General features: G+C 41.4%; 2 protein-coding genes across 5 annotated transcripts in view; one reads left to right on the forward strand and one right to left on the reverse strand.

The window, feature by feature from the left end:
- Nucleotides 1-467: 467 nt before the first annotated feature.
- Nucleotides 468-7,547, reverse strand: dhrs4 (dehydrogenase/reductase (SDR family) member 4). 4 transcript variants are annotated; one of them, XM_015027975.1, is made up of 9 exons: nt 7,397-7,547; nt 4,223-4,338; nt 2,990-3,167; nt 1,909-2,010; nt 1,604-1,674; nt 1,469-1,520; nt 1,066-1,200; nt 924-979; nt 468-846 (listed from the first exon to the last, which is right to left on the reverse strand). In XM_015027975.1, the coding sequence occupies exons 1-9, from the start codon at nt 7,520-7,522 to the stop codon at nt 732-734; spliced, it is 951 nt and encodes a 316-aa protein (XP_014883461.1). In that variant the 5' UTR covers nt 7,523-7,547; the 3' UTR covers nt 468-731. The 4 variants fall into 4 exon arrangements, with proteins under 4 accessions (XP_014883461.1, XP_014883463.1, XP_014883462.1 ...); XM_015027977.1 differs by lacking the exon at nt 7,397-7,547 and adding an exon at nt 4,582-4,807; XM_015027976.1 differs by lacking the exon at nt 7,397-7,547 and adding an exon at nt 4,612-4,801.
- Nucleotides 7,548-7,676: 129 nt separating this feature from the next.
- Nucleotides 7,677-12,719, forward strand: part of efs (embryonal Fyn-associated substrate) — a 16,048-nt gene continuing 11,005 nt past the window's right edge. Inside the window, exons 1-3 of the mRNA XM_015027973.1 lie at nt 7,677-7,760; nt 9,234-10,565; nt 10,660-10,782. Of these exons, the coding sequence (XP_014883459.1) occupies nt 7,749-7,760; nt 9,234-10,565; nt 10,660-10,782 (1,467 nt within the window). The 5' untranslated portion in view covers nt 7,677-7,748. The remainder of the gene's footprint in view (nt 7,761-9,233; nt 10,566-10,659; nt 10,783-12,719) is intronic.

Genomic DNA, 12,719 nt, shown 5'->3' on the forward strand with positions numbered 1-12,719 from the left:
CGTAAAGTCCTGACTGAATGAAAATCATAACCGTAACACACCACACACTGCAGGATGATCGGTTACGACATCACCAGCGACAATCTTAGATCGGCCAACGATCTAAGATTATCTTAAGGGAAAAATGGGGGCAAAAAATCGTGTAGTGTGAACTACTGCATTAGGTAGTCGGATGTGCCCATCTTCTCTATTTAAATCTGATTACTGAAGGTCAATATAGTATACAGACTTCATAATCTGCACTCTTTTGGTTGAATGGAGCATTTATTTCCACTTTGGCTTTATGTTTAGTTTTTATTCAAGTACGTTTTTTGTTAATGGAGACTGAGAATCCGTTTTGTTTTTGTTTGCTTTATTTATTTAGTTTATTAGTTCCAGAGTTGTGTTCTTTTGAAAATAAAGTGTATGTATCTATGGCAGGTAATCGCATGCATAATTAATCATTTCCATTAAATCAGTGTCAAAAGGTCTTGAAACAATATTGTTTATTGCTATAATTTTTTTAGACAATCACTCAGCAAAATTTGTTATCGTGACAGGCCTATCACAAGACAAGTTATAATTGCAGAATGGTATCTTGTTATAAAATTTCTCATCTGTATTAGCTTTCTGATCAATGATGACTTATGTACAGATCCAGTAGGAAGGCCAAAGTATATGATGGAAAAATTGGACAAGGATAAAATCTGAAGAAAAAAAAAATCATAAACGGGTCTGAAGTCAGACGGGGTTCAGAGTCGACAGCTCATCCCTCCCGTCACCGTGACGGTCTCTCCTGTGATGTAGGAAGCGTCATCAGAGCACAGGAAGGCGATCGTCCCTCCGATCTCTTCAGGTTCTCCAATCCTGAAGCCGCAGACAAATAAACACAATTATTCCACGGATTCAGCAGCTCAACCACAACGAGTTAAACTAAACGTCACCTCTTAATGCTGAGCTGCTTTTTTAACTCATCCACAATGTCTTTGTTTTCCCACAACTGGAACAAGAAAAAAAAATTACAGTCTCATACGGTAATGAGGAACACAACAGGCCTGAAGATCCATGAAGCGTTGGTGTCCTTACTGCAGAACTGAAGCGGGTTTTGATGACGCCAGGGGCCACGCAGTTCACCCTGATGTTACTGTGAGCCAGCTCAGGAGCCAGCGCCCTGGTTAAACCCAGCAGGGCCGTCTTACTCACACAGTAGGGGCCCAGGCCCTGCAGAGAGACGCAGCAGGTCCGTTTTGCTGAACCCAGAAGACACGGGTATCAAGAGTGACGAGGAAAGCTAGTTTTTTGCTATGCTTGACTGTAATGTATAAAGTTCCTCCAACCATCCCATATATATATATATATTTTTTTTTTTCAGTCTTCAATTTCATTGACGGTGGCATTAAAAAGGTCTTCAAAAGTCTTAAATTTGACTTTCTGAAACCAGCGCATATTAAGTGAAGCTAAAAGGGAAAAACTTGATTGAGAACCTCACTTGCATTGGTTGGTATCCACCCACAGAAGACACAAATATCACGTTTCCGCCTCTGAAAGAGAAATTGAGGACCACTGAAAACACAACTAAGAGTTTCATTGTTGGCTCTTCTTTTCCTACCAGTGCCATCCTCACCCTCTCTTCTCCATATGAGGCACCACCAGCTTCGTCAGGAGGAAGGCAGCTTTTACATTTACAGACAGAATCTAAAATGATACAAATATATGTTCTTTTTTTTTACCGTTTCGGTAGAAAAAAAGAAGAAGCGGGAAACAGAAGTTTTTCGTTTAACTTGAAATTTGATATTTTGCAAAAGCATCCATACCACTCAACCTTTTTGACATTCGGTCACATTACAAACACAAACGTTAAAGGCTTTCACTGGCATTCATGTTAAAGATAAACATTTATGTTAAAGAGAATGAGTCCTGAAGCTTTACCTTGTCCCACACGTCCTCTGTGGAGTCCAAGATGTTTCCAAAGAACGGGTTGACCGCTGCGTTGGACACCAGGATGTCAATGCCCCCACACTGGTCCACAGTCTAAGTGCAACAAAAAGTGAGGAGTTAAACTGCAGCGTAGCATATAAACGCAAAGAGACACAGGCCTCAAATAATATGAAACACATTTTAAAACCCCGGTGCAGTTCACAAAAAAAAAAAAAAAAAGGAAACTCGAAAAGTCAATCTGCAGATTTACACGAGTTTGGAAACTATTAAAGATTCATTTCAAAGGGATGAAACGATTATTGCTTTGCAAGACAGACTGTCCGACGGCACGACACATTAGACGCAGGCAGGAAACAAAGGACGCACAAAACAGGAGCTAAAGAACTGGCTGTTTATGGGTCTACCATATGTACCAATCATTTATAAAAGGCATGGTTTCCATGGAGGCACCTCACACAGCAGTCAGGTATCCTCCAAGTCAAGCAGAGCTGCATGCTTGTGGTTTTCCGAGATGTACCTCAAAACTTATCTCTGCAGTGGAAAAGTTTACGGGCTGCCGAGATTAAGATCGAAGTACTTGGGAAGATTGCTGGTCTCCAGGAATAATAATAAGAGCCTCAAATGTGAAGTGAAGTGACGCTGGAGACCACCTCCAGCAACAACAAACATCAGCGCACACCATCTGAATGTCTTCAGACAGAGAAAATGTTCCCACCCGCCCCCCAACATCCTCAGACAGACTGAGGCCCCCTTGGAACAACTTCACCAGAGTCGTCTGCGTCGGTGAAAGAAAAGGAGCTCAGCTGAAGCTCGGCGAGGAGCAGTGGGTTTCAAATCCCTCCTGAGCAGAACCTTCTACAGGTTCGCGGCAACAGGAAATGTCTGAGGTTTGCCTGGAAAAATAACGCAGTTATTACCCAGGAGTTTAGTCGGATTTTCCATTGACTGGGGGTAAACGTAAATAAAGACGCTCCCTCAATACCTCCGATTCAGTTTTTGTTTTTTTAACTAGTTTTCGCTGAAGGCCTGCATTATTTCCACATATTTTACCACTGAAGACGCTCGAGCTCACCAGTTGGACCAGCTTCTCCCTGTCCTCTCCTTTGCCTACATTACATGTGGTTCCAGTTACTCGGATGCTCTGGCTCTTCAGCAAAGCCACAGCCTTGTCCACGTTGGCCTGCCGCCGGCTGCTGACGACCACATGGGCCCCTCTCTTTCCCAGAGCCTGAGCTGCAGCCAGACCGATTCTGAGGCGAAAGAGGAAAAACGGAGCCTTATCACGAACGAACAAAGCCTCGCAAAACTTTCCAGACCCGTCTTATCTCCACAGCAACCGCAAACTTCAACGTGGTTTGCTGGGATTTGACGAAGTAGGCCAACAAAAAGTAGGATGCAAGTAAAAATGCACAAAAACTTACAGTACGGATTTGTATTCAATCTCACAATGTCAAATAAACCAACTATGCCATTTAATTGAAGTGTAAACACCACTCTGCACCTCTTCTCACCCGATTCCCTTAGGGAAACGTGGTGGTGGCAGCATCATGCAAGCTGGTTTAAGGCAATACAAGATAGCAAACATGGTTTCTGCAAGTTTCAGTAACTTAAATTTTGTAAAGACCAAAGCAAATTCTCCAAAATAACTTAAGTAAATTTAAAATATTGCACTTTGTCCAGGACCTTTTTGCAGATAATGGTGTTTTGATGTAATTTTACTAAAGACCCAACAATAAGCAAATGTCAGGAAGAAAGAATAAATAAAGTAATATACTAATTTAAGACCTAAATAAAGGCAATTTTAGACCTTGTAGGAGAATTTAGACTCATCTATGACATTCTTAAAGCCTAAAATTGAAACAGTTAGATGCTCATCGGTGCTCAGCATAGCATATTCACGTGCTAAAAGGTCCCAGTCAAAGTCCAGCGCTAAATTAAATGGAGAATGTGTGGGAAGACTTAAAAACTAACACTTACAGGTTGGTCTATCACAAAAAAAAAAAAAATCCAAATAAAGCGCATTTTAGATTTTAGGTTTAATTGTGGCAACATGTCAAAAAGTGTAAGGGGTAGAAAAACATTTGCAAGGTACTGGAAGTCAACATGTATCATTTGAAACATCATCGTTGAAACATGTATTTATTTACACATTGGCAACATATCGGAACTGAGAAACTACATTTTCTTTTCTCTTTTTGATTTGGAAATCCATTTTCTTACAAAAGCAGACCACAGTCACGTCCTCGGTTTCTGCTAAAGCTGTTCCAGACACTAAGAGCTCTACAAACAGTTCAGTCATTCTCACCCATCTGTGGAGGCTGTCACAATAGCCACTTTCCCATCCAGACTGCTATGAGACATTCTTCTCTGGACATTAACCGGGTTGGTCCTCAGAAACCTGGATAAACCCCGAAACATCACCTGCGACACGGAGCAGCAAGGTTACTTCATGCACAGACTAGTTCACGAGGGTAAAGGTCAGGGACTCTGACTGGACTTGTTGTTAGGCGGGATTCAGAGGTATGAAAGGTGGATGACACAGAATTCCAATTGTACATTACGCAAGCCGACACCGTTAAGACTCATACTAAATCAGCAATGTAAATAATGGAATATCTGATCGAGGTTCAATTATAACTTTACGGCCAGCGAAGGAATACTGACGTTTTAGCGCCAGGAGGAGGATTATCTCACCAAGAAGGACATGCAAACTGTAACGGACGAAGTCGCAAAGGTGGAACGTTTGATAAAACACAAAACTCAGGCAAACTCTGGCGAGAGGACCTTTGACTCTTGCTACATCTTCTGTATTCCGGATACAGGTACCGCTGTCAAAATAAAAGCCTCAAACAAGCGCCTCGTTTTCATTTGACAACTTTTAAATGTGTGACCTGTAATAATAGCATCAGTTGGTAGAATAACTGTTTACTGTTAGGTTCGTGACTTACTAATAACCTTACGTGTCTACGTTTTGACTACTTGGGAAGATTAGATATCTGATTAACAGTTGAAATCGATGCCCCTGAACGCACCCACAAAACATCAGCCAATCACAGAAAGAGGTGCAGCTAACTACGGATAGAAGCCAGATTTCAGTGAGAAACGATTGGACTAAATAATTGTGCCAACAAGACAGGTTTACCTTACAGTTCAGGGGAGCATCCGAACCCATCGACATATATATATATTACGAATTATGAAGTAATGTGTCCGAACCACTGAAAGAGGCCGAGAGGCACGTCTCTCTAACAAAAAATTATTTTTGATTTAACTGCACAGTAGACAGTGAGCTCGTCCGCCATCTTGTGAGTGGCATGTGAACCTGGAGGATTATTACTATTAAACGTGGTTTGCACCATAACAAAGGCACTAACATTTATTGTAAACTACTTCGAATATATATAGTTTTTATACACAATAATGTGAAATCATTTTTTTATTGTAGATTAATTTACTTCTTAATATATGCGAAATAATTTAATGAAATATAGTTTCAGTCTTTTTAACTAAAACAAGTTAAGTTTTTCCAGATTTGTTTAGCTCAAAAAGTACTACTTAATCTATAAATGTTAGACTAGTTTAGGTGTTGAGAATGTATTATTCTTATTTTTCTGCTAATTATTAAAATATGAATAAATAATGAATTACTTAGATTTTTAGGAGAAAGGGATATCAAAGAGCTAACCATAAAGATCTCATTTAAGTGACTAATAGTGTAGTTTTTCTCATTTGTAAATGGTCTAGTATCTCAACCCTGCCAAAGTTATGAAGGGCTTATCTTAATGACACACTAAATGTCAAAACCATGTAAAGACCTGCAGACCTTGTTCCTGGATGAATGATTATGTTAGGGAAATGTTTAGTGAATTCAATGCTTTAAATCACGAGGCAAAACACATATTTTAAAGTTAAGTGATTTATGTCAAGTGTCTGTTAACTTTGAAGATTAATGCAGCTAATAGAAATCAAACCTTTGAATGAGTTTTGTTTCATAATCCTCTGAAGACTGTAGATATCCCTTACGCTTGTGCACCTTTTTCTTCCATATTTTTCAAGCATTCAACCTTCCACTAACAAGCTTGGAAACTGCAGTCTTTAAACAACCAGTTTCATTGATCATTACATCTTTGTGTCACATATGGAGGGCGTCAATGACTTTTGCTGGTTAGCTGTTAAGTCAGCAGTCTTTCTCTTGATTGTGTCATCATATTTGTTTTAAAAATCATTTTTCATTTGGCTTGTGTAATATTCTGATTTTCAAATAAACTACTTTTTTTCTTTTGCTTTCTGAAGTTGCAAACCTTTTCCATCAAAATGAACAGAAATGAGAGAAATGTATCAATCAGCTTTATTTGCCAAATTTGAAAAAAAAAAAAAAAAAAAAAAAAAATCAAACAAGAAATTCCACGATTTAATGTTAAGCAGAGAGACAGCCTGGAGTAAAAAAAAAAAAAAAAACTGTTTTGTTTTTGCAAATATCACTCTACCATGCCTACCTGAAGGTAAAACCTTAAATGTTTTACCTTATATGTGTCCAGAATGTGTGGGATCTGCAAAGATTTTAGTTACCTATTTCTGAGATAACTAGGATCTTACCTGAAGGTTAGCATTGAGGTAAGGTCAACACCAACATTCCTATGTGCTGAACTTTAATGCTTGAAATAGAATAGGCAGAATAGAAAAATAGAAACTACCTGTATTGCTCCTCAGTGAGGAAATTCAGAAGAACCAGAGGCAAAGTGAGAGATAAAACAAACTTTCATGCAGATTCACAAAAACACATCATTTTGTGCAATAAATCTATATAGTAGTTTAGTCTTTTGAATTATATTCCTGAAATAAATTTAATTTATGAATACATCAAAATTATTATGATACAGATGTAACTTGAACAAAAATTCACGTGACTAAACAGTGTGACAGCAGTTTGCTTGTGAGTCCAAAAATAAAAAAAAATAAAAATGCCACTCACAATATGGCGGCCGAAGTTGGCCTACGACTCTGACGCCCATGCGTCGTCTGCTCTCCGACGTTTGTGTGATCGAACCTCAATGGCCAAAGATTTTCACGCCTGGAAAGAAGCGATTCCTCACATATCTCCCTGAAAGCGTTACGTCGATGGGAAGTTTATCCACGATAAGACAGAAGCCAGGTATTTGTTTTAATTTTAAACCGACGGCTTTGTACTCTAGCGCCGATTAGACTGGTAACAGCTGGGATTTCATGCTACGCTCCAGGACTATTGTTTTGAATTGAGCCTTAGCAGCAAGGGGCGATATGGATAACCAGCGTTAGAGAGTGTAATCCAGTCGGTTAGTGTTTAAAGCTAGGCCTCGCCACGGCTCGTTGCCGTCTTATCAGCCCATAATTACACGAATTAACAATTATTTTGCACGCGCGCTCCAGCTATTAACGTGCTAGATTACCATTTTAACGTGCACCATTTGCTTTTAAATGCAATCTATTAGGGTGGCATAACCGTAACGTAACGACAATCGCTCGTCGCACGTCGTGTTGCATATGGATGGTGCATGACTTTAGGTGGCTGGACCGGTTTGGTGTTCAGTTGTTGTATCTCATCAAAGCGTGAACGTCGTTCCCACATGGATTACAGGATCCGCACGAAGACGGGGGACGTCGAGGCAGCCACACCACTGAGATGAGTCCCGTCCAGAGCCAGCTGTGCCTCGGCAGCCAGTCTCCCTGCTGCTGCCCGTCAACACATCCGACAAAAATCTCTGCAGATCTGATCTGATCTGCACGGATGGGCTGAGCGATCGGAGCACTTAGTTTCACAGTTTCTCAGAGAAATATCTAATGAGTTTGGAGTCATGTCTGTCTCTGTAAGTACACGTATTTCCTTTCTATGTGCATGGATTTATTTAAAAAATAATAAATAAAAAATGCCAATCTTTCTGTGGTGGACAGATGAGATTATAAATGACTGACATAAGCTGAAACATGACGGCCACTTTCTAGCTGTTGTAGATTTTCACTATATTTTTTTATGAGGATCCTTATTGCCTCCATTACTGTTTTGAGGGAGGGAGGGGAGCTCCCTCATGGCTCATTGGAGCCTCTCTGTCCCTGATGGGGGTTTGGTTTAGAAAATGAAAGGGGGTCTGACTCTCTGGCTTTGGGTTGGCAATTAAACCCTAAACAGCCAGGGACAGATGTGCCTCTCATCCCCTCCCCCTCCCTCTCATCTTGCTCATTAACATTAAGCTCCCGTGTCCATTTGATCATTGATCCACCTCCGACTGCTTCCCTTCGTTCTCTTTTGGCCATCATTACTGACCCAGCTGGGGATTTTGAGATTTGGATTTTCTCTCTCTCTGTGTGTGTGTGTGTGTGTGTGTGTGTGTGTGTGTATTTCTGTGCTTTGTGGTCCACCAATTCTCCTCCCTTTTCATTCAGATGTTCTGAACTCTTCACTATTCAGTGTCATTTCTCCTCATTTAATGGCTCTAAACAATCAACAAACTCTTTATGACTTGGCAGTACCATGTCAATATGACTCTGGGTTACTTCTCCACTTAAAATTAAATAATTATCACTAATTTAAAACGAGGGCAAAGAGATTTGGGATTGACCTTTTGAACCGTATTCAGACACTTCTGTTGGCAATTAGTGCGGTTCGAGGATGTTGTGTGAATTCGCACTGAGATTCCAACAGACAAATGTTTTTACCCACAACACTTGGCTCCAAGTCAAATCTTTCCTTCATCAATATGACCAAATGTTCCCAAGACAGATGCAAATTGACGGCTATTTTTTGTTCCCATTAAATGTCTAACTCTGCAAACAAACAAACAAAAACTAAAAAACTTTGGTTAACAATTTCTTGGTACATCTCTCATGCTGAAATGATCATACAAGTGGTTGAATTGAATATTTTTTATATTGACATTGAATATATTTCATTTGCCTTAATTAGCCTGTAGATTGTAGTTGGGATTCATTTGAATTCTGAGAGATTATAACCCCAGATCACAACAAAATAAATTTCAATCTGGAGTTAAATAATGTTTCCTTACAGCAGACATTGAAGGAATATAAACAAATATTAACGGTTATGAAAGGTAATAAATGCACTCAAAATTTACTCTCTTAAAAGTCCGGTATGAAACAAGCAAAATATGGTGACACAATCAACTACTGCTCACTACTGCTTGTGGTGTAAACACGTGAGACAGGACAAACAAGTGTAACTGTATACTGCAGACTACAGCTCTTTTTCATTTTCTATTTGGCGTTTAAATTAGTGAATTAGTAAGTATTCAAAGTCCCCACTGTCATTCCTCTTCTTTTTCTAGACGGTTTTGGCTAAAGCCCTGTATGACAACACAGCAGAAAGCCCTGAGGAACTGGCTTTCCGAAAGGGCGACATCTTGATGGTTCTGGATCAAGAGAAGACTGGCGGGCCAGGCTGGTGGCAGTGCTCCCTGCATGGCAAACAGGGCATTGTTCCCGCCAATCGCCTCAAAATTTTGGAGACCGCTCCGCCGCCAGGCTCTGAGCCTGGTCCCGGACCGAAGGAAGACTCTGTGTACCTATCCCCTGGCCTTCCTTTGGCTCGGACTGCTTTCGGCGAAAGCACGGACGTTGCTGACGGAGTATACCTGTCGCCGTCTGCCACAGGTGAAGGTCGAGGCGGGGGGGTTGCGACTCGGACTGGAGAGCTACGCAGAGTGGAGGCCGGCCGTCCGCGCTCACACTCGAGTTCTGGCACTCGCCCCAGACCGGACTGGGATATTGGTGTGACAGGACGGCCGCGATCTCCGTCTTTAAGGGGGCGTGGTTCAGAAATGTCTGGAACTCTTTACCAGAAGCCACTAAGTCCCATGCCTTCTGCAGCTCCGCATGCCAGGCAGCCTGGAGTTCTCCTGGCTTCAGAATCTGTTTACCTTTCTCCCAGTGGCGTCCCAAGGGCTACCGATGAACCAGAAGACACTACATACCTTGTTCCGAGAGACAAGCCAACAGTAGGACATTCAGACGACTGTTACTTGGTGCCCAAAGGGACGCCGCTTGCAAGCGATGATGTTTACCAGTCCCCAACAGGTGGTGGTGTGAGCAGTACTCTCTGCGCTAACGGCACCTCTGGGATCAGTGTTACGCCACAGCCCAAAGCAAGTCAGGACACACCTGGGGTTTACCAAACACCAACCCCTGTCGGGTCAAACCTACATCGGCCACCCGCCACAGTTCTGGCTCACCAACACCCATCTTCGCTAACCCCACCCCAAGCGTCTCCCCGAACCTTGCTCAAGGGTCTTCCCCCAAACTCTGCAGCTGGAAGGGGCAAACCCGGTGCGGCTAGTCACCGGGGATCCCCTTTTTCAATCAGAGCAGGGCAAGTTAGGGCTCCGGGATCGCCAAACTTTGCCCGCAAACCTCCTCCACCAGCCCCTCCTGTGAGAGGGGTCACCAGGAAAGAAGCACAGCAAGCAACACCTCAGTCAGTTGCCTCCATCCCCAAACCGACGGCTCAGGCAAGTCCCGCAGGCCAGCCGCAACCAGAGGACAAGCAAATCAGAACTCCCCAGGGTAATGGAGAAAAGATGAGCAACGGCCTGGATAGAAGCGGCGGAGTGCCGAACAAAACTGGAGAAAAGCAGGATTACTCGGATGCTGCAGATGACCAGGTAACATGTCTTTAAACTTACTTTTGTACCTTACATCAGTTTTTATGATGAATGATCTCATACAGCTTGATGTTGTCCTGTGCTGCCATGTTAGGTGTATGACACCCCTCCAAGTGTCAGGTGGCAGCAGCCGATCCAATCTACTCGCGTAGCGGATGTCGATGGCATTTATGACACCCCGCGCAGCGTCCAATCACAAGCTGACCCTGAGACAGAGGTAAAGCAAGCATTTAATTTCTGGTATGTGTCTTAAAAGACATGAAATAGCTTTGATGTTTTTAAAGAATCCGAAAATGCGACTAAAATCTTCTGTTAAATCCTGTTAATAATCCTTACCCTTACCTCCAACTGTAGAATAGCCCCAACGGCCGTTTAAGGGAAAGTCAAAGCCAATTTTTCTATCATCTCATGGTTTTAAGTTATTTTAGTGAGACCTCAGAGTAAGTATTGAGAATAACTGGAAGTTTCTAAAGCTGCATTGAACTCTCAGCCCCTTCCGTATCTGTTGCTACACACTGCAAATGTGAACTGAAAGAAAACTGGTGCACTAAGACAGACAAACTTTGCTGTTTTTTAAAACATTTCAGTACACGTGATTGTGAAGCATGTAATCAGATAAAATATGTTAAGCAATTGTGAATAACATTATACCATAAAATCCTGGTTTTTACTGAGAATCTGAGACCAGTCTACACCTTAAGGAAACCTTGACCAAGTTTCCAACTGTTCACTAAACTACCTTCAAAAAGCAACGATTCCTTAATTTTATTTGCCATATATCCAACAGTAATCCCAAAGAGACATTTGATACTTTCTGTAATTACATAAAATTCTGAAGTGGAAAGTCAGAGCTACTCCACAGCTCAGAGTTCAGATTAAATATGGCTGCCGCTCATGGAAAACATTGTCTATTTCGCAGGAGTAAGTTATTTATTTGCACGTCTGATTTTTTTTTTCTGTTTTATTTAATAACAATAATAGCATTGTGCAATTTCTATATGTGAGCAAGTTCCTTCTGTATTTTAAATACATTGACTAGAGGAAAATATGCCATTGCCCTGCACGGCTAACACCTGTTTGCACCACAAAAATGAGGAAATGCCAGTTGTTTTGTGACTTTCCAACTGTACGACGTCAAGCAATTTGTGATGCACCAGTTAGGTTCTTTATCGGCAAATACCAGTTTTCTTCAAAACCTGACCTGGCATTTTCAGTTTCTTTTTTAATAAATTCTGGTTAATTGAAGAATAATTCCAATCCCGGTCTCTGACTGATCGGTGCATCCCAACAACTAACATTTCGAATCGTTACCAGACCCGAGATCACAACATAAGTGATCAGGTCCTGGTCAAACTTAAAAAAAAACTATAGAAAGTGTTGTATAAAACTGGGCTACTCTCAATTTTGGGGGTTTCCTATAACTTTGCCACTTTTCTTTTGATTTAGAACAACAGTTTAACTGGCTTGGAAATGGTTCGTGAAGGAATTGCTTCGATCGGCTGAGTTTTACAGGGGCTGCGAATGCAACTGCTGTATACGTAATCCTGATAGTTTTGTGACATTCGTTGCAGTCATTAGTTTAGAAAATATTGTAAGCTGCGGTATTACTCTGGAATTCATGTCTATACAAGCTCAGTGGGTCGCGAATGCGAGAGATAACTATCACATACCCTGTCACTATTTCTTCCCACATACCACCATTAGTCTGCCTCCCTGCCCCCCTCCAAGGCGGGGCCACACCTGTCTCTGTCGGCTGGGGAAGCCTGTCTATCCAGTCCAAATGTTGTTACTATTTTCTCCCAGTCACACCCATGTGTGAGGGCCATTCTACGGTTGTCCCACCACCAGCACTACCACCACCCTGACCACAGTGGCCTCCCCTTTAATCTTAGCTTAGAATGTGTGCCAGCTGTTGGACTGTTTTTCCCCTTTTGTCCCGATCCTCCCTGGTCCCAAATGCAATTACAGACACAGTTTCTTGCTGTTATTGGGTGTACAAAAATGAGTGGTCAATAATTAAATAGGTCAGTAATTCCAAATGCTGTATATATTTGCTGATCTTTGTGTGAGTTCCTTTTTTTTTTTTTTTTTTTTTTTTTTTTTTTCTTTTTTTTTTACTTTTTTTTTTAATAAAAATCCAATATTTTTATAACT

This window comes from Poecilia latipinna, unplaced genomic scaffold (genome assembly GCF_001443285.1).
Source record: "Poecilia latipinna isolate Pla-1442-1.1 unplaced genomic scaffold, P_latipinna-1.0 Scaffold111, whole genome shotgun sequence".
NCBI lineage: Eukaryota > Metazoa > Chordata > Actinopteri > Cyprinodontiformes > Poeciliidae > Poecilia > Poecilia latipinna.

What these genes read in the sequence shown, in the direction of transcription:
- dhrs4 (XM_015027975.1), bottom strand. Translation starts at nt 7,522, where the DNA reads ATGTGGGAACGACGTTCACGCTTTGATGAGATACAACAACTGAACACC. An exon ending in CAGAGGACGTGTGGGACAAG is followed by an intron (nt 1,675 to 1,908) that starts GTAAAGCTTCAG and finishes GTATCATTTTAG; the next exon opens with ATTCTGTCTGTAAATGTAAA. An exon ending in CCTCATATGGAGAAGAGAGG is followed by an intron (nt 1,521 to 1,603) that starts GTGAGGATGGCA and finishes TTTCTCTTTCAG; the next exon opens with AGGCGGAAACGTGATATTTG.